Consider the following 21,579-nt stretch of genomic DNA (forward strand, 5'->3'; position numbering starts at 1 on the left):
AAATATGAGAATAGGATTTAATTTCACTTTTGCAGTTGATCAGAGATCACGGATAACTTCCTGCCTTCCTTGGCCTGGATCTGAGGGCAGTGCTGCTTCTTAGGGAAAGTCTTATCAGGCAACACATGTCCATCGTGGAAGTGTTTCCTTAATAGTGAGAATTAAAATTGCTCAGAGAGCCCTGGGCTGTTTCTGGGCAGAAAAATGAGATTCACAGCCCAGTTATCTGCTTAAGACCATGCAACGAACATGGAAATCGGACCACACTTACAGTTTCTGACATGCAACCCAAACTATGATTAATGATGGAAAAGATCGTTTCTAGTCACTATCTTCAGTCCTTCGGAGGAGAAGAGAGTTGGGAGTGAAGCAGTGAGAATTGCAGAACAGGTACTCAACCCAACGCATAAAAGGTCCATCTCAACGAGAGCCCTGTTAGGAGGCAGAAATATCGCCAACATGAGTTCATAGCTGCCTTCATTTCTACATTCATTTAAATCTGTGTGCTCCGCTCTTCCTTTCTCCCTCGCTTCAGCCTCCCTCTCCTAAATTCCTTTACTCCTTAGACTTCCAAAAATAATAGAATTGAAAAGATCAGTACAGAAGTAAATGATGAGGTTTTGGGGAAAATGTGCAGAGGGGTGGAATGGCTGTGCTGGTAACCACATGCAGAGAGGATTCTGGGCTTTCGAGACTATAAAAGTTTGATTAAAATATACAACAATGTACTGAAATTTACTTGGTGGCTATGGGACCAGGCTTTGGAGTCAAACCCATTTGCCTGAGTTACTTCAAGCCTTGTTTTTCTCACTAGCAAAATGGGGGTCACCCTACTTGTCTCAGAGAGCTGTTGTGAGCATTCAGTAAGATGATGTAGGTCAGGCACTCTAAATGGTGCCTCTTGTTAGCCCTCCGTAATAAATAAATAAACATATACTTCTAGACTAGAAAAAAATGAGGTTCTTGTTACATCTATAGTCAAATAAATGCTTGCAGTTCTTTTAGATGAGTGAAACTACTTAAACGCTAGCAATTTTTAGCTTTATGGTGTGTGTGTGTGTGTGTGTGTGTGTGTGTGTGTGTGTAGTGAGGAGACTTCCATGTCTCATAGATGTCACAACCTGATTATGAATAGGAGTGTTAAAATGAACGTGTGGAAAATGAGCTGTTATATGTGAGAAAACATACATGGATAATGATGCCAGAAACCAGACCATGTGCAAAGCAATTCCTTCAACAATCAAGTTCCTCAGGAAGTAGACAGTAGATATTTATTTCTAATACATATATTTTCTGGATGGCTGACGGGAGTCTGCCGCACAGAGGCACTATGAAAGGATCTGTGTGGATTCATCGTTAGGCTAAATGAGAGTAACCAAGCCTGGTTATGTGTGCTCGGCTTCCAGCTCACGTGCAGCAGAGCTGAATCACATTCCGCTGTCATTAGAATGACCTAAGCAGTACCAGTTCACAGTGGAAGAGGACACCCCATTCCCAGTGGACCGCCACACTTCCGGAAATCTATTCCTCCCCTTGCTTCTCTATCCTGGGTGTTCCCTTCCCTGAAAATAGCGGACTCTACAAGTATCAACCATGAAGGGCTCCTAACGTTCTCTAAAAATGGCGCTCAAATAATTTGGGGAGAATTGATCCAGCAATGGTAGCTGGTGACGTGAAATGAGCCCCTGAGCTCACTCTCCCTGTTGCCAGATCCATTACCACAGCTCCGTGCAGCGCTCAGGCCCCATCCGGGTGCCCCACTGGGCGAAGGCCGAGACCCAAGGCAGTGGCGGGATGTTTTCTAAGGCACATCCACGAAGAGGGGCTCTGGCTTCCTCTGTCCCTGCAGAGCAGAGACATGGAGCGCTGCGCGCTTTGCAGTCTCTGCTGGCGTGGAGAGCCCCTGGGGTGATTTGCAAATGTCATCTCCTCTGAGGTCACTTATTTAGGAAACTTTCAGTATGTTTAGAGCTGGTGGAATATGAGTGTTTGCATGGGGTGGAAAAATATATTTTGGGAGGGAGAGAATCTTTTAAGTGAACAAAGGTTTTTTTTTTTTTTTAATTAAATCTATATAGGTTACACGTTATAGACACTCAACTCAAACCAGCTTAAGAATAAAAGGGATTTATTTTCTTTCATATTGGGGAAATCCAGTGAGGCATGTCTGGATCCAGGTACTTTAATGATATCATCAAAATGTGGGCTTTTTTTTCCTTTAATAACTTTACTCTCTACTCTGTCGGTTTCATTATGTGTCCAGTTTTCTCTAAGTGGTAGCAAACTGGCCCAGAGAGCTCAGGGTTTTTGTATCCTTTCATCTCCTAACCTCAGGAGAGTCTCAGTTTCCCTGCACCCCTCTTAAATAGCAAAACCTGATTATCTCTACTTGGCTCACATGCCCACTTCTAGACCAACTTTTGTGTCCAAGGGGACTGGATACCCTGATCGCCTAGCCGGACATGCAACCTTATAATGGAGGCAGGAATGTTGCCAGTGGTCCTGCCAGAATCACTTGGACTAGAGAAGGAATAATTCCTGTAGGAAAGAATGTAAGGAACATATTCATGACAGATTTCAAGTATTTATTGGAATATGTTACTTGTCAATTAAACGCTGGACTTGAGAATTTGGTGGTTTCGAGAGTAGTTTCCAGACCCCTTTTGCTTTTATTTCCAGGGTGACTCTGAAGCCAGACCATTAGTCTGTAGCTTGCAGACTGTAACACTTTTAATGAAACTAGTTTCTCAAGTTTTTGAATCCAGAAACTTGGAAGGTCAGACTGTTTCCAAGTCCCTCACACCCTTTATTCTCTGCAAGAAACTATTACCACCAGGAGTTTCTCAAGTTTCTGTTTTGTATGTCAGGGCCACAGTAATGAGGGGAAAAGAAAAAAGAAATCAGGAACTCTCCTCTAAGAGCTCATATGCTAAGGGATCCGGTGCTGAAGCTGGCATGGTGAGCAAAAGGATGCCAAGCCTTGCCGCTCCATGGGCCAAGTTCTGTTCCAGCCACATGTCTGTAGCTTCCATTGATATCAGTGGGAGGTGTGTGTGTGTGTGTGTGTGTGTGTTAACTGAGGACAGAAGCTGGCTGTGTATAAATAGCTCTGCAGTGGTGAAAATCGCTTCTTGTGTGTCTGGTACAACAGGGGTAGTCTTTTGCAGTTAGTGGCTGCTTCTCCCTCTAATAAAGCCACCAGGCAGTTTCAAGAAATCCTGTATCAGAATATTGGAAGGCAGTGATTTCATTTAAAAGATTTTGATCCGAGGACAGGGAGCAGTATGGCCCTAAATTTCTCTCATTTTCCACTAGCAAACTCAAACCAGATTTAACAATTCTGTGCAAAACTGGCCTTTGCTCTTCTTTTGGCTGAGCTGTCAAACTGCTCATTGACAAGATATGCAGCTGACTGGAGGGAGTGCAATGGGAAGTCAATATGTTCATTTAGGGGTTAAAATGTTATCTAAGGCAAAAGCTTACATTCGCGCTGGTTGCCACTCCCATAGAATTGCATGGCATAGAGGGTCTTCCATGGGAACAGAGCTCTGATCTTGTCAGGCAGGACGCATGGGTAGGATTTCAGACTCTTGGTCACCTGTCATTCTGCCAGCAGCCCCAGGCTGGCAGTCAGCACACCCTGAGCCATCTTCCAGCTTCAGATGAGAATTTCTTTCAGAGCAAGTTAAGGATAGATTCATACATCACCCGTTAGAAATAGGAGATTTCTCCAAGATTTTCATGTGCAGTATTCTAGTCTATGAAAGTTATAGGTAGATGCTTTTCAAATCCATATCTAGTCCTCATTCTAAGCTCATATCTAAATGGCTTCCAGCCACTTCTACTTGGATATCCCAGTCATACCTTGAATTCATCCCAAACTTAAATCTATCTCACTTTGCCCCAACTCAGAAAATTTCTACTATGGCTTCTTAGCTGACAAGTGCTGTCTTTAATCGAATAATTCCAGTCAGAAAACTGGTAATAAACCTTAACTTCTCTCTTTCCCTCTTTACCACATCTACTCAATCTGAGCCCGGTTGACTTTACCTATTACATGTCTCCATTCTGCTGTCTTCTTTCAGCTTCCTGCTCCTGCCATGCAGAATGGATCAGAGCTCGGGTTCTAACCCCATTCACACCCAAGCTTCAATCCCATTTTTGTTACCTCTTTGAGGGGAGCACATCTTTTTGAAGGGTGCATCTGTCTAAGCTTAATTTCTTTATCTAGGAAATGGAAATGACATCTACCTCACCAGGGCTGATTAATAGGGGTTAAATTAGATTATACGTGCAAAGTGCTGGCACAGATGCCGACACACAGTATGGTTCTGGCAAATGGTAGCTGGTGTGAAGCAGGGACGTCATCCTTCCTCACTAAGACTATTGCAGCAGTCTCCCTGCATACAGTTTTGCCCCTTTTCTATTCTTTATTCTACATACTGATGTTTAACCTTCTAAAATGCAAATCCTTCCACATTATTCATTCAAAAATATTTTGTATGATAAATAAGTCCCTGTGTCACTTACCCATCTATTTATTCCATCTCAAACTGCACCCCTTCTTTGCCTGACATCTTATCAACTGGTGCATTATCCATTCATCCATCCAACCAACTGGAAAACTAGCATTGATCATAAAGACCCATCTTAGAATTGTCTCTTCTCTGAAACTTTCCCTGATCCCATTCCAAACAGAGTTGGCTCTGTCCTCAATTCCATCACTGTTTTCTGAAGATTAAAACCTATATATTTCAAAATTTTCAATATTTCATTATCCGAAATTGGTCTTACTTGTCCTTAAATGTGTTTTTCTGACCAGACTCTTCTGTGGTCTTCAAGAATCCTTGAAGAAGAGACTGTCATCCAGAGTATATCTCAGTCATTGTTTGCCCAGGAGAGTTTAGTCTGGTGCTATGTTAGTTTTCTATTGTTGCCATAACAAATTTCTATAAATATAGTAACTTAAAACAACACAAATTGATTATCTTGCAAGTCTATAGGTCAGAAATCTGGTCTTAAGTTTGTGTCTTGAGGAATAAGCAGGGCTTTTCCAGAAGGACCTAGAGGGATGGAAGGGAGAAGAGTTCTAGGGAGAAGAGGAAAATGTAAGCCGTTCCCCCAGTTTGGAAGGAGAGGGTCAGGAATGGTCTGTGGTTAAAGGCTCATCTTGGCTGAGCCCTAGAGGGTGAATAGGCACTTGTTGAGTTTAAGGGGGGGTGTGGGAGAAAGGAAATTTCCAGGCAGAGAGAATGGCAGTAAACAAAGGACTGGGGGATGGTGAGAATGAGTAAGAAGGGTGAGGAACTGAGAGAAGTTCAGAATGACCACAACATAAAAGCAAGAAATAGAGAAGAAATTATACTAGAGGAGGAGTTACAGACGAGATCAAGAAAGGAGGCTAAGCCTGTGAAGGAGCATGGATTTTCTCCAAAGAACCATGGAAAGCCATTGATGTGCTTTAAACAGGGAGGTGAGACGACAGATTTTCATCTTGCTCAATTCCATTATCCTTTGACTAACTGAACCCCCATGCGGGAACTAATCTATTCTTGCTCTATCAAGACATTCCTCTTTCATTGACTATCTTATTTCTTTCTCCACAATGGATAGAACATACAGGATGCTTCGGAAAGATCGGCTGATGTTCTTCTAGTCTACAAAATCAGCCCTGAGGGAAGCATTAACTTTGCCTGGGTCAGCAACAGATTGGGTTGCACAGAGGTTCCCTCAGGCTCTTTCTGTCTCTGGAAAGGCGTGGGCAATTTCCTAGAGCTCTGCATCCAACAGAATGGGAAGCAAACCTCCACACATAAAGATGAGCCAGGGGTGCTCTTATCATATCCAAATTGGGATGCAGTGGGGGACACAAAATAACACGTAAGATAGCACTTTGAAAACCTAAGCAGAAAGCAGATATGAAATACAACTCCTGGAGGCAAAGTTCTGTGTGGCAGGGTTTGTTCTCAATGGTAGTACATTTAGGACATCCAATTACTGCTGCACGAGAAGAAAAACTGAGCAGGTACTCAGGCCTGACGTTCGGAACGGGGATTTGAGGATACAGGCAGTTTATATGTTTATTGGAGAAAACAGAGGCACTAAAACCTAAAAGTCTAGAAAGAGGAAAGAAGGCAGAAACTTGGATGCTAAGATCCAAAAAAATAAAAGAAAGATGCTCAAGGCACTAGAGAAATGAGACCTATCCTTTTGGTAGGAGTTTCTGATTCACACTTTGTTCTTAAAAACTAAATAGCTGGAAGAATTTTTAACACTTCTGGAAAACAAAAAGTCCTCTTTCCACGTCCTTGTCCTTCATGAAGTCTGCAGTGCCTCCCTGACACTTACAAAGATAAAAGGAAGTGGAAGGACCTGGAGAGCCTCTTCACAAGCAGTAACTTTTAAATTTGTGGTTATTCTATAAAATAATTGACACAGGCAATTGGATTTCTTGTTACAAGATGTAAACAAGCTGTATGCTAGATTCAGGAAGCTATCACCCCCCACACAACGCTCAAAACTGTAGTTATTTTCTGATGCTTTAATGTATATATTTCAATGATTTATATATGAGGGCAAAAAAAAAGGAAGAAAGAAAAAAACACTCTGTCTATAAAAGTAGTAATAAAAGTATCGACCAGAGAGTAGAGAGGGAAAGATGGGTTAAGAAGAGAAACTGCTAGAAAGACAGGCTAAGGGGCTGGTAGGTGTACACAACTGGACTCACTTTATTCCTCTGTCCCCAAGAGCTGTTTTAGCACCCAGTGGAAATCGTATCCAAGTCCAACCTTGGGAGATGAAGTGGGCAATGATGAACTGATCCTAAATGCCGTGATCTGTGGAATTCTTCCTGAGCAAGGTCGTTGTATCAGAGCATTCCAGGATTTATCGTGGAGGTATGGTGCCATGGAAGTGAGAGGTTGGTATGCTAGGCCATCTGGTGAGATGCAACTTGTCAATCTCCCAGATGGCTTGTGAAAAGAGAGAGCCTTGATATTGAACTGAGATCAGCATATGAAAAGAGCCATAAAATCACAAAATTAAAACGCTTTTTTTCCATATATTACTTTGAACCTTTCACTAAGGAAATTTTATTTGAATTTTATACAATCTGAAAGAAAGATCACATATAAAACCTTTAATTTATAATATGGAGTCACTTCAATCATATATACCACAATTGCTTTCACCTCTTGTAATAGGTGTTTTTATTAAACTTAGGTTACTGGGTTAGGAGGAAGAAATTGATGTTATTTCTATTGATTTAGTTCCATATATCCAAGTTTTGTAAAACTTCTGTGAAAGGAAGTCTAGTGGAATTCGGTTATGCTTCGGAAAAACATACACTAATAAGTCAGTGCCATGTTTGTGACGTACATACGTCATATTACTTGACGATGATCTGCTCTTTGAACTTAAATTTCCAAATAATGTATTTTAGAGCCATTTAATTACGTTCACTGATCATTCTGAAAATGACATAATCAGAAGAAGTTACATTCACAGTATGACACAGGGCCCATGTTCCTGTAATTCTAGGATTTTTAACATTAACAATGTTCAAAAACATTAATTTTGAAATGGTGCAAATATCTTCTTACTACTTCCCATTTCTTTTTTTTTTTTTTTTCCAAGACATAAAGCCTGCTTTCTATATTTACCTTCTATTTTTGCCAGGACACAATAATAATTAGGTAGACACATTAAAATTCTTTAAGTTGAGATGTGTTCATAAAAACAATAAAGCTAATTTTTTAAATTTTAATTGTGAATTCATATAAAATGGCTACTTATTTCAGACATTGAATATAAAACACAAATACATTTGAGATAAATAGAGCTTTTAATAATTTTTAATATCTCTATAAACACTGGGGAACTTATAAATAAATACCTGAGGCAGAGTATCAGATATAAATAAATTTTGACCTTGAATCTATTTTTACATTTAATTAAGATGTCAAACTTTTATAAAGATAATAAAACAGAACACATGTAACACAACTTTTTCCTTTCTTTATATTTATGTTGTCTTGTTTTTCAATCTTCAAGCATGCTACTAAGCATTTGATTACTCACTGTCCACTAGTTTATTCAACTCGACTAGAAAATAAACAATGTAAATGAGGGGAGGATCAAATTAGGTAAGTAATTTTTGCTAATGTTAATGTGATGGGTATTGAGGGGGAATCCAAGCTGCTGTCTAAATAGAATTTACATATGTTTGAAGAATTACTGGGACAGGAATTCCAGAAATCCATCGGCTTATAGCTGAGAAGCTGCAATGGGAAAAACATAAAAACAAAACACAAGCCTGACCCAGTAAGAAAGCCTTGGTTATCAAAGGGATGGAAATTTTTGAGCGCATCAGGGAAGGTGCTGCGTTTGGCGGAGGTAGTACCTGGTAGAGTGCGGGAGAAGTCTAATAGGGAAATGTGGGCTTGGAAGGGCAGAGATGGTCCCCCAAACTGGGACTCCATAGCTAACGCCCCACTAGACAGTCTGAGAAATCCACCGAGTGGGCATTTTATGGGAAGAAGGCAAATGTCTCATGTGCCTTTATAATTGGACTTATTATTGTAAATATGAATCCATTTGTACCCACAGATGAGTGAAACCCAAGAAGACAGTGACTGCTTCACACAATATTTAGCATACAATTGTTGCTCCATAAATGTTCATTGAATGAATGAGTGAATTATTGCTGAACATATATGAAAGATGATTAGTGATCATAGACAGGAATGCTGTACGAATAGAATGCTTGACAGTATGTTATGTATGAAGTTAGGGGGAAAATCACTTTTTTATGGGAATGATCTGATCAGTAGATAAGAAGTACAGCTGATGTGAAAATATTTTGCCATTAGACAAAAACATTTAGTGAGTTTGCTATATCTTTCTATTCATATAATCAAGCCATGATTACAGGTGACCCAAAGTTAACTTGGGTATGGCAAACTTTAATTTTTAAGAAGGAAAAGAATGCATTATTGTATTATTATAGCACGTCATGATACACACTACACATGTGGACAGATATATATGTCTGTATATATATACGTGTGTGTGTGTGTGTGTGGAAAAACACCTCTATACCAGCGCAAATAAAACAGGGGATGCAATTACTTTAACAAGATAATATTTTGTATTTAAATTGTGCTTTACAGTTTACAGAGTGCTTTCACAGGTCATCTCATTTAGGCTGCACTGTAATCCCGTGAGGTGGGAGCGTTTGTGAGTCTCATTTCTGCAGAGAGGTGACGGGGCTAAGTGATCGTGGGCAACTACTCTTTTCTTTGCGCTGCCTTGTTTCATTGCTAACTCTGAACATGTTTTTCATCAAATACTTGGCTTTCTCTAACCTGTGGCATATACTACCTTTTATTAAACAGCTATTAAAAGTTAGAAAATATATTCATTCAAAAATTCTCCCCCCACCCCCCAGCCATCATTGTGTTTTGAAGAGATAGAAATCTGCAAAGGCAATACACCTTGAATAACAGTGCAGCACGTTTTGTCATGAGCAGTTTGTTTCTTCAGAAATTATCGTGAAACAGATTGAGAGCTAAATATGAAATGCAGAGCTCTCCAGTTAAAGCAGAAACCTCATTTCATTCAGATCAACTCTAGACAGACGAGACAGAAGAAATGACTGAACGAGTATTCTACTTTTTTTCCATCCTGGTAGAATACCTCTCAGCTCAAGGGTCAGATAGTTTACGGAGGGGATGGTAAGACTGACTGCTTGGCCAATAGCTTTCTCAGGAGGACATAGTCTAGCAGGGTAATAATCACGTTCTGGGTCCTTCCTTCTATAGAAGCGTTGTCATTTTCATAACTTTCATATACAGAGCTTAGTATCTCATGAGCAAACACAAAATTTTTAGAAAGGAAAAATGACATAGCCTTGGGCAAATGAAGTAAGCTCCTTACAATTATATTAACAATAAATGTTGTTCTGCCATATCTTTTTACAGATACTCTAGGAAATTAAATAAAAAGAAGAGAAAAACAAACAAAACTCTTATCTTCAGGTATGCTTTTGCTTTGCAAAACTAATTTCACAGAACAGGCAGATATGTAACAAGGGGCCTCTTGGGGAGGTAATTTTTTATTCAACTTGACATGCAAGTTATGAGTAATTAATTATGTCTTCTGTTTACACTTTGTCAGATAAGAGTATTAAACAGGAGAGCCGAGAGGAACACAGAACAGTGCCATTAATCTGTTTAATTTGCAAATCTAATGCAATCAAAAGGAAGACATAAGTGTTAAAACATTTTTTGTCCAGGTGGGCTCTTTCACAGAGGGAAAGGCCTGTCTGAGGTGTGAATGTCGCATGCAGTCAGCAAGCCCTGCGATCCCACGCAGGCTTCTAAAGCCAGGGCCAAAATTATCCCTCGTGCTTTTGGCATTGACTCTGAAAGCTCTGGATACACAGCAGCTGAACCCCCGGGCTCTCCACATCAGCACATTCCATTCCATTCAGCTCTGGGCAATTATCTACCAAAGCGCAGACACCACAGATCTATTAAACCGAAGGAGGTGATCAGCAAAGGTATAACCCTGACACTTGTGAATTTACAGGAGTCCCCTGACAGTCAGCAGGCCTGGGTCTGGGGCCATGTGACTGACAGATTGATGAGTAGAAAAGAGAAACTGCTGGAAAATCTTTGGGTGAGCAGAAACTAATTCTCTCCAGGACTAACCCATACCCCACTTCTCTCCAAATGGCCGCCCCACCAAGGACTTAGAAATGGATCCAATCACCCGTGTCTCAGGAGATGTCTATAGTAAGAGGAAGAGGCAGGAGTTGTGAGCTGGTGAGTTGAGGAAAGAAAAACCATGACAGTTTTCACACAACACAGTGTGGTGTAGTGGGCAAAGGTTCTATGTTCCAACAGAGGTTTCATTCTTAACTCCTTCTGTGTCCCTCTGAAACTTTTTCCCCGTTATTGAAGTGGTGATAATAACATTCAGGATTACATAGGGATAGGCTGAGATCATGCCTGTAAATACCCTTGGACAAACCCAATACACAGCAGCCACCCAATAAATGGTAGTGACCGCCAGCATCATCACCATCATCCTCCGTAAGGCAGTGAGGTTTGGAAGAACTTCTGATTTCCGTCCAAGATACAAATATCAGTTCTTTCCTTTGGGACAAACTTTACATACAAATGTGGTACGATTGGTGGTCTACTGATTGCTGAGTTGGTAGGATGTTTATGTACATAACAGAGAGGTTTAGATCCGTTATTTAGTTTTGTCTAGCGAAATGTAATTTTAACTTTGTAGTTTTATTTATTTTTTTATAAGGGAAAAAGCAGCAATTCATTAGCAGCAAAGAAAATCTGAGACAATAATATTAACCATATACTTAATTGATAGCATGATGTATTAACTTTGTAGTTTTAAATAAAGTGGGAAACTGTAGAAGAAATTCTACATGTGTGGGTTATATACATGTGAATAATAATTACTATAATGAACGTGGCCATTTTTTAGCCCCATGCAGAGGATATGAATTTGAAAGTATGCTGACGGTTACAACTTGTCTCTGAAAAAAAAATCCATTTATTTTTCATTTATCTCTAAGAATGCATACAGATTAATGCATAAACAACATGATCCAGGGGACTTTAAGTCTAGGGACTAATTTACTGAACTACCCAAGCAACAGAGGATTATTTTATCTAATTAAGACAGAGCACACGTATTTAGAATTAAGCATTTGCATTTAACAGCAAATTCAGAATTATAAAAGCAATTAAAGCTAAAATGAGGTATGATAATTTTTTCCTGCACACCACTGCTGAGTGAACACTCATTTGAATGTTTGCCTTTGTAGCACTATTGAACAGAAGGCTATGAATAGAAGCTCATGGCTGGGCAAACCCACCTTTTCCACCCCACTTCCAACTCAAATCTGTCCACCCTGTTTCACTCATCCCTCCTAAACAGGACAGATTTTCTCATGTTCCTACTTTTGTTCCCCTGTTTCTCCAATCTGGAATGTTTTCTTTAACGTAGTTTATCTATCTGAACTTCAATGGACCAAGATTCAGATCAAAATTTATCTTCCTTCATGAACCCAGTGCCCCTTCAAGTTCAAACGTGCTGTCCCTTGTCTCAGGGGAAAGGCGCTTAACTGAGCAGAGTTTTCTACTCCTTCAGCCTTCTCTTACTATAGTCAGTCAGTATATTGGCCTTTTAATTTTAACATGTTTATGTTATTTTCCCTTATACTATAGACTTCCTGAGGGCATAACTTTGTTTTATACTCTTAAAAGTGATGACCACAGCGCCTTCCTTATATGTCCAGTTTAATACATGTTTGATGATTGACTAGCTAATGTATTTAAATATCTATTCACCTTCATATATCCTCCATTCATCTCCTCTGTTTTACTCAAACCTCCTAAGCTCCTTTTATTTTCTATTTCATTCTATTTATCTTATTCCCAGATATGTTACTTAATAATTGCTAAATGAATGGAAGAATGACATTACTTCATCAATCAAAATATTTCCTCCTTACCTCCCACAATGGTAATTTCCATGACTCCATTTTTATACTTGATCTTAGCCAAAAGCCCGAGAAGCGATCCATGACTCCATTTTTAACTGCGTCTCTGAAGAGTTATTAAAATGTTGTCTTTAACATTGGTATTACAGGGATTATGAACGGGAATGCCTTAACATTTGGTCCTTCCCAGAACTCAGTGGATAAGTCTCCTAAGAATATAGTTCAATACACAATCTTCCTCATAATGCATTTGACTTTCCAGATGACGTTTTATTGAGGTAGGTCCTGATTCTTTTTCACATTTGTTTAGACAGCCTTACCTTTCCTGCAAGTTCAATTGTTGTCTTTCAGAGATAGTCCTCATCAGAAAGAGGCTATATTTGTCAACTAGTCAGTTAAAATACTTAGCAGAGTGCCAGGCACACACACACAAAAAGTTAAACCAAACTAAACAAAATTTATTTTTTATACTTTTTCTTTGAGAAAATTACAGATTTATAGGAAGTTGCAAAGAAATGTACAGGAAGGTCCCATGCCCCCATCCCCCTGCCTCCTCCAATGTTGACACTTTGCATATCAAAAAGGAAACTAAAACAAGGAAATATCCAGACTATGAAACTGACATTGGTACAAGCCATGGAACTCATTCAGATTTCACCAGTGATTATGCACTTACTTGTGTGTGTGTGTGTGTATGTGGATCTACTCACTTTGATCACCTTTATAACTTCGTGTAACTACCACCACCATCTAGATACAAAGCTGTTCCGTTATCACAAGGCACCTTCATGCTACCCCTTCACAGCCATGCAAACCTCCTCCCCTCCCCATCCAATCTCTAATCCTTGGCAACTACAAATTTTAATTACAGTTCCTCTTGTAAGGCTGACTCATTTTGTTTGGAGCAGAAGTTTTCAGAGATGAGTGACATGGATGAGGAGCTAGGGACTCCTTCCTGCATTAAACATGTTTGTTCATGTATTCAGGAAGGAGTGACCATCTGTCCTGGTTCTCCCAGAACAGGCCGACTTGTTTCTGCTGTCCTGGCATAATGAGCCCTTTCAGTCTTGGAAGTGCCGGGGTTGGTATGAGACATTATACAATCACTCTGATTCAGATTCCTTAAAGATGCCAAGCATTGCTATTATGTCTGCTCAGCTAGAGTAGAATTCAGGTTTTGTAGACTGCTCTTCTGTAATCTGTCTGAGTACCTGCGGAGTGACTCTGGAGTCTGAGAAATGAGAAAGTCTTTCAGCAATGAAGTCTCCACTGTTTCTACCTTCTCCTTTTCTGCTAGGAAATGTTTCTTCTTGTGAGTGCGTTTATGGCTGGGGACAGCTTCCAGGCTCATGTCTTAGCTCCAGTGTCATAGTTCCCCAACTGGAGAGGAGAGTATTTTTTCCTGCCATTGCCCATTTGTAAGTAATTGCAGGGAGAGGTTCTGATAGGTTTGACTTACATCACACACCAATCTCAAAGACAGCGGTCGTGAGATGCAGTCCCCAAATGGGCTTAGCTTAAGTCAGGGTTCATCCCTTGACCAATCACTCTGTCTAGGGCATTAAGGTCAAGTAGGACACTTTCCAACCACATGAATGAGAAAGGAGGGGTCTTCCTCAAGGGATGGCAGGTGGTGGAAAAGATGGCAGACTTTGCCATTGGAAGAACGGTGATCTGGGCAGCCAGTATAACTTGTGTCTCCAGTGAAGAGGTCAGCACATTGCCCAAATGACACACAGCTGAGGACGCAGCCAAAATTGAACCCTGTATCTTCTTCTTCTTACAAAACTATATTCTTATGTTTTTTTCTACACGATATTTAGCTGTGGAGAAATGGAAAATGAATTCCTGTCAATATAGCATCTTCTGAAGTTTTTCTACATGACTAATTCTGAAGTGATCACACTAACGGAAGGCACACACATAGGTGATGGTCCTCCGTACTTCATGGTCACAGTCACTATGAATGGTCATTCATGTCCTTCACTGGTGCAAATACAATTGGGAATTGAATGTAATTGACCCACAGACCTATGGCTTAATTCCTACAATTGCAGAGGACTGAAAATGCTCAGGTCTTGAAAAAATTATCATCATACATTTAAGTGAAAAGAGCATGCTAAAATAGTAGGAAAATTTGATACTATCTTTTGGTTTTTTTTTTTTTTAACATACCCACGCAGATACACAGACAGGAAAAAATTTGGAATGATAATATCCCCAGATGGCAGTTATTTTGGACTTGAATGTGTAGGAATGACTACTTTCTTCCTTTCCTGTCTGTTATATTTTACATACTTTCCACAATGAACATGTATTGGTTTTCAAATGCTTGATCCATTATTATAAAATTCTTGTGTATGGTGATACATGCCTGGTTCAGACTTACTTAAAGATTTCAAATTAAGAACTCCCTACTTCAGAACCACAAGAAACCGCACAGTAAAAAGGCTAATTGAAGGTCTGAGCATAGCAACAAGAATTTCAATAGAAAGAATCTCATTAGGTTCCCAATTAGCCCTCAAAAAATAAACAAAAAGATGTGTCAACAAGCCGATGAAAAAAGACGTAAAGATACAGCTATCTTTTGTTAGTTGCAAATAGACAGAAAAAAAATGAATCCAAGGAAACATCCTGGAGTACCTCCAAAAGGTGGCTGGTTTTTAGCAGATTTAAAAGTTTCACCTAATTAAAAGAAGCACTTAATAAGCTAAGTTCTCAGGATTAAGTCCATAGTACTTAATTCTAAGTCCTTGCAATCATTTTAGCACAGTTTAGATAATACTAGAATTTCCATATTACAAATCTGCAAATCCCAAGTATCTGATCATTTTGACTGAGGCCTATAGTCAGTTCTGAGAGACTAATTAAAAGTATAATTTAGTTAGGGGAAATTGTAGAAGCAATTCCCGTTGACAATGCAAAATAAACTTGGCTACACCTCATCACTATATTTGTATGTAAATAACTCTATAATAACCTAGCTTATTCTGAAATCCTTTTAAGGAGACCACATGACTCACTTTAATAATGCATTACAGACGTTGTACAATTCCCTTGGCTTTTTATTATTACCTTATTAATCAACTTAACATTCAGAAACTTTAGAAGTCAATTTTTCGTCCTAGATACAATCTAGGAATTTTAAGTACATTCAAGTAACAAGGTATATTTCTTATGGTAATGGTGTTGGCCCTTATTGTAAATATGATGTTTTTACTTCATGGTATTTGTCAAGAACACTCTTCATTTTAAGGATTACACTTCAGTTTTCAGAACAATGTCAAAGTAAATACACATCCCAAAGCAATATTACTGGAATGTCTTTTGTCTGGGCCACCAACTTGACTCAAATAGGAAATTCCTGGTTTAGCTGAGAGAAAGGATGATGGATGACAATTAGCCTAATTTTGATGCCCCACACAGAGGCAGAAAGAGACTCATATAAATGCATACTTGGAGATTTCCAGAAATTTTGATTTGATATTAAGAAAAGAAAGATTGCAAAACTTAAGAAGAGTAATTTATTAATCACTATATTATTATTATTTTTATGTTCCCCAGATGCACTTCTCCTTATTATAAATTCATTTTAGAGTGATGGAGTGATTTTAGATGGGCTGTTCAAGAAAGACATGTTGAGGAATTGCCCTTTGAGCAGACTGGCACTCTCAACCCCTTACTGTGGTTCATCATGGAAAGTCATTGGGAAGAATGAGAACTGTCTCCTGCCCAATGGCTCTTGTGGCCATAAAACAGAAGAAAGGACAAAAGGTAGAAAACCTGGGCTGGTGTAAACAGCTTAAAGTGGTGTGATGGAGGGCCGAGGACAGGACAGGGATGGCAAGCTTCTCACATTTTATCTTTATAGCCTGTCAAGTCGGTTGGCAAGCAGTTGTTCATAATATGCAAGAAAGGGGGGACAGTCACAACATAGTGTTGTACTAAAATGAAATAGAAAGACACAGCAAGAAACATTTCATCTCAACACCAAACCAAACCAAACCAAACAACAAAACGACTGTCCAAACATGGAACAGCCACCTCTCAGCTGATAGTAATTTCACCATTTGTGACCAATTGGCAGTAACATTACAGATAAGATCTAAGTACCAGCCTAAGTACTGAACCAGATGAACTTTGAAAAGTACAGTTTTATGACTCAATGAAATACACTGAACAAAATATATTGTTCTTTTAAGTCATATGTTAAGACAATCATATGGGAGAAAAAAGTGTTAAAATTAACTTTCTATCTTTTTAATAGTCAAAAGCCAAAGAAACTTTTTGTATACACAGTTAACAAACCCAGAATTAGCATAATCCATAAAATAAGGAAAATATGCATTTTTTTTCTTCAGAGACAGTTTCTTGAACATCAATCCTTGATCAGAAAGTTGGGAATAGTTGCTCTCCTTCATTCAAATTCTTCGGATTCTGAGATTTAGATTATGGTCACTCTTACTGCTATGTTTTCCTTATCATTAAGGTTACTTTTCTCATTTAAAAAAAGAAAGAGATAAAGAAAAAAAAGTGTCTCGTGTACATGCATAGATATTGTTTCTGACAATGTATTCACTATTCCCATGAACCAATTTTAGAAAAAGAATTCTGCAATCAAACTTGGGAAATGCTACATACAATATTTTCCTTCTGGAAGCACAATGCATATTAACATAGTGAAGGTTCTAAGAAACCCTAGTACAGAAAATAATAGTAAATGAATGAATACTAGTTTAAACAAAGTTAAACAGATTACTTCCCCAATTCATGTCACCACAGAAGTATTTATTTTTAATAGCATCTGTTAACATTGTAAGTCTCTAATGTTCCAAGGCAGTATATTTGGGGAGGTTCTGCTCTGAACATTTTTTTTTAATTGTTCTTCCTCTTTGATTTAGCTTTGGCTGTTTTTGCAATCCTATTTCTTTCCTTCTCTTTTTGTTTTTGGACATTACACTTATTGAGTGCTTACTGTAAGCACTGCTATTCTAGGCACTGTTTAAAGTACTTTCTGGCCATCATCTTACTTATTCCTGACAATAATCATCTGAGATATATACAGCAGATCACCAAAGGGACCCCAGAGAGATGAAATAATCCCCACCACCACCACATCCTGCTGCTGGTAAGAGGCACAGCTGAGAGAGCCGAGATTGAAATCAGGTCTCTCTGACCTGAAGCCTGTGCCTTTAACATACAAGTGACCATTCTTTATTCTTCAGCTCCTAGAAGCATGCCACTCTTCCCAAGCTCCAAGAGACCAACAACCTACCCACTTCTCAATCCAAAGATATTTTCCAGATCTTATTTTATAGGACCTCTCTGTTGCGTTTGAAGCTGTTGGCCAGTCTCTCCCACTTGAAATTTCCTAGGCTTTGGGTTTCCTTGATTCTTATGCTTCTCTGGCTGTTCCTTCTTCAACTTCTAAGCTACCTTATTATCGTTAGTGCTCCTCAGGGCCCCACCTTGGCCCCTTGCTCTTCTCTCCTTTGCCCTCTGCTGGGACATCCCCATTCACACCTCCAAGCCTGTCCTCTCACCCTAGGCATCATATTCATATCTAAGTACCTGCTTTTTTAGGCACTTCAAACTCAAGAGGTCCTCCAGTAACCTCATGATGCATGATAGCAGTGGAGGTCCCAGCAGGACACTCGGGAAATTCTATGGAGTTTAATCAATAGATTATTAATGTGGAGCAGGAATAACAATACTAACCAGGGATGATCAAGTACCCAGGGACAAGCGGCAGTGAGAAGCTATTACCCTAAGGGGACAAGGGATAGACGCTGTTTTTGGAACTTGGCCAGAACTTCATTTGGTAGGAGGGGCTGACTACAGAGTTGGAAGATGGAATGAAGACACTGCCTATCAGGACCCAGCCAGGGTGAACACCAGGGGAGTATGGGCTCCGATTTCTCTCTCCTAGCAGTAATCTTCTGTTAGATCCTCCTATTAGTCAAGATCACTACAGGCCAAAGGGCAAGTCTTTACAGGGAACCTTTCTGGCACTGAGGGCGGAGAAGGGGAGAAGCTTATCTGGAGGAAATCAGACACTACCTGTACATTTGGTATCTTAAAGCTGCAGCATCTTAGGCAAAGGTGTCAGTTACCCGCAAAGTACCTTAGACTCCTCTTTCCCCAATTTCTTACGTCTAACCAGTCTTGTCGGTTTAGCTATTTTGAATACTGTCTGTCTTCCTTTAGCCCCTTTTCCCATCACCCTAGTGTCAAGGTTTGTCATCTCTTAATTGGACCATCGGAATACACTACACTGTGCCTAGTATGTAGTCTAATGCATTTGTGGTGTGCGCTTACAGAGCAATCTATTAGAATAAAAATATATGACCAAGCTTATTATTTATCACATTTCTGATAACATTATTATTGATAACTTCAGAAAATGTAAAAACATATTAAATATAATTTAGAATCTCATTTATGCATTCTATTGCTGTTTCTCCTGGAAATTTTTTTTTCCTATTTTCCATTAAGATAAATGAAAATATGAAATATTTAAAATTGATGCTTTTCTCAATCCATTGTTTCTGTTCCACTGTCTCCTCGTCAGATATTCATAATTAATGGTCCATGTGAGCAAGAAGTGACTCTTTGGTAAGAGAACATTTGCATCCTTTAACGTTTCATCCACTTCTAAGGTAGATGTTACTGTGGTGCTGAAAGGATAGCTCCCAGTCACCTGTCGACATACTTGAGTTTGCTTTGCCAAAAGAAAGACTAATAACAGAACTAGAGTAGACACACCGAAGACATGAGTGGTAGGTAATTACCTCATAACTTCACGACACTTCTCCAAAAACATCTCGCTTGAATTTCTTTTAAAAATTTTTATGTGCAGTATAGTAGTCAAACTAGGACTTTTTTAAAAAGCAGTCCTTATCTTTTTTTTTTTTTTTTTCTCATTTTCCCCAAATTAAAAACCCTGAGGCAGGATAAACCAAAGAAGACACGAGAAAGTTAATTGTATAGATTTGTCTGTCACTGAAACTGAGAGGTGGCATCCCCTGTAAATAGAGAAGGGGAAAGTCTAGAGACTTTGTAAAGGGTATTTGCAGGTTGGAGATGAGGACTTGGAGAAGTCCTCTCCAGGTTCAAGCTGACGCTCCTTGTTCAAAGAAAACCACGCTCACCACCCACCCCCGGGCAGTCCTTTTGAGACTGGGGAGCTTAGCCCCCCGGTGTGTAATTCCAGCAGAAGGTAAATTAACACAAAGCCGCCGCACACTGCGCTGGGGGAGGGTGGAAAGGTTAAGCAGCACTGGGGTGCAGTAGCGACCAGAAGGGAAAGTGACCTCATTTTGTCTGAGGAAGCATCATCCAACAAGCCCACCTTTGATGTGGATGCCAGCGGCGGGGAAAGAGCACAAAGGGTGAAAGCTGGAGGGAGCAAACTTCCCTATTCTTCCACCCCATCCCTGAAGCCCGCCGGGAACACGGAAACGCGAGGACAACAAAGCTTGCGCCCAGGCTACACAGCCAGCGCCTCCAGCAGCCCGGCCATCGCGCCCCGGGGCGCGCCGCTCCCCAGCGACAGAGCGAGGACCCCGGAGCGCGGGCGCAAGCAGGACCACGGAAGCTGGGCGGGGTGGGGGGGGTCCCCTACCTTGAGCAGCACAAAGAGCCAGAGCAGAGGCAGGAGGCGGCCGTGCGTCCTCGTGGGCAGGTGCCCCATCGCGGATCGGAGGGGGAGCCGGGGGCACTGTGGCGCCAGCTGGATACCCCTGCGGCGGCTCACAATGGCGAACGGGGGCTACCACCTCAGACCTCGGGCGCCGAGACTGCTCCCGGGGGGCGCATGCTGCTTTTCCAGTCCCCCTGCGCCCGCTCTCTTTCCCCTTCTGCGCCCGGGGTCCTCCAGGAATGTGCCAGGCGCTACTGTTCTTTACCAGCTAAGGATGGAGAGGGTGGGGATTGGAGAGGGCGAGGCTCTGCCGCCGCCACCACCGCGGCTGCCGGAGGAGGCGCGGGTCCACGTGGTGAGCTAGAGGAGGGGGCCCTGCGCCCAGCCCGCCGCGGTCCGCTGGCAGCAGGGATACTCTCTGTCTGGGCTGCGGACTCATAAAGTGACAGCAGCCTCCCAGCCCTCCCAGCAAGATCCGCCCGCCTCTTACCACTGGGCAGCCCCCACTCCAGGCTCCGCCCCAAACCTTTCCAGTCTCTGGGACTCAGGAGTTCTGTGCGGTTTCCCTGATTGTTCTTGAGCAAGTCAGGAACCAGATCCCAGCCCCTTCTCCATCTTCCTACACTTGCTCTCAGGGGAGTGGCGGTTGTGATTGTACTGCTAGAGTTCAGTGTGTGTGTGTGTGTGTGTGTGTGTGTGTGTGTGTGTGTGTTGGGAGGATAGTCCTCCCCTCTTCCACTCTCTTCATTTAATTTAAACGCTCTCATTCTGTCTATCCCACACTCACCCAGGGGGAAATAGCACAATTATATACTTTTTTTTAAATTTGAAGTCAGGAGTTCCTGTAAACGTCAAGGGCTGTCCTTTGATACCTGAGTGGCACATAGAAACGGGTTGGGTCACATTATATTACATATATTTCTAAACATCTAAATATTTATATACTTTTTAAAATATTTAATCATTAAAGAAACTCAAACTTTTCCAGAGTGGTTATGCCATTTTACATTCCTGCCAGCAATGTATGAGTAGGGGGAGCGGGGAAAGAGGGTGTGTAATTAAAAAGTGGTAACATTAGAGATCTTTGTTGTGATGAAACAGTTCTCTATCTTGACTGCGGTGGTGGTTACCCAAATCCACCCGGTTGATAAAACTGCACAGAAACACACACACACACACACACACACACACACACACACACACACACACACACAAATGAGTACATTTAAAACTGGTGAAATCTGAATAAGTTCTGGTGAAGGCTACCGATGCCAGTTTCCGGGTTTTAACACCTACTATAGATACATAAGATGTTATCTTTGAAGGAAACCAGGGGAAGGAACATGGGACCTTTCTATACTATTTTCTTTATTAAGTCACAATTGATACATGACATTATATTAGT

At 40.6% G+C, this 21,579-nt stretch overlaps 1 protein-coding gene across 2 annotated transcripts in view; it reads right to left on the reverse strand.

The window, feature by feature from the left end:
- The window catches only part of PTPRO (protein tyrosine phosphatase receptor type O), a 177,305-nt gene extending 156,432 nt beyond the window's left edge, over window positions 1-20,873 (reverse strand). The window contains exon 1 of one of the 2 annotated variants that reach the window (XM_032473092.1): window positions 20,157-20,873. In XM_032473092.1, coding sequence (XP_032328983.1) covers window positions 20,157-20,225 — 69 coding nt within the window. In that variant the 5' untranslated portion in view covers window positions 20,226-20,873. The remainder of the gene's footprint in view (window positions 1-20,156) is intronic. The other variant, XM_032473093.1, reaches the window with a different exon arrangement.
- Window positions 20,874-21,579: the final 706 nt, after the last annotated feature.

Source organism: Camelus ferus, chromosome 34, assembly GCF_009834535.1.
Source record: "Camelus ferus isolate YT-003-E chromosome 34, BCGSAC_Cfer_1.0, whole genome shotgun sequence".
NCBI lineage: Eukaryota > Metazoa > Chordata > Mammalia > Artiodactyla > Camelidae > Camelus > Camelus ferus.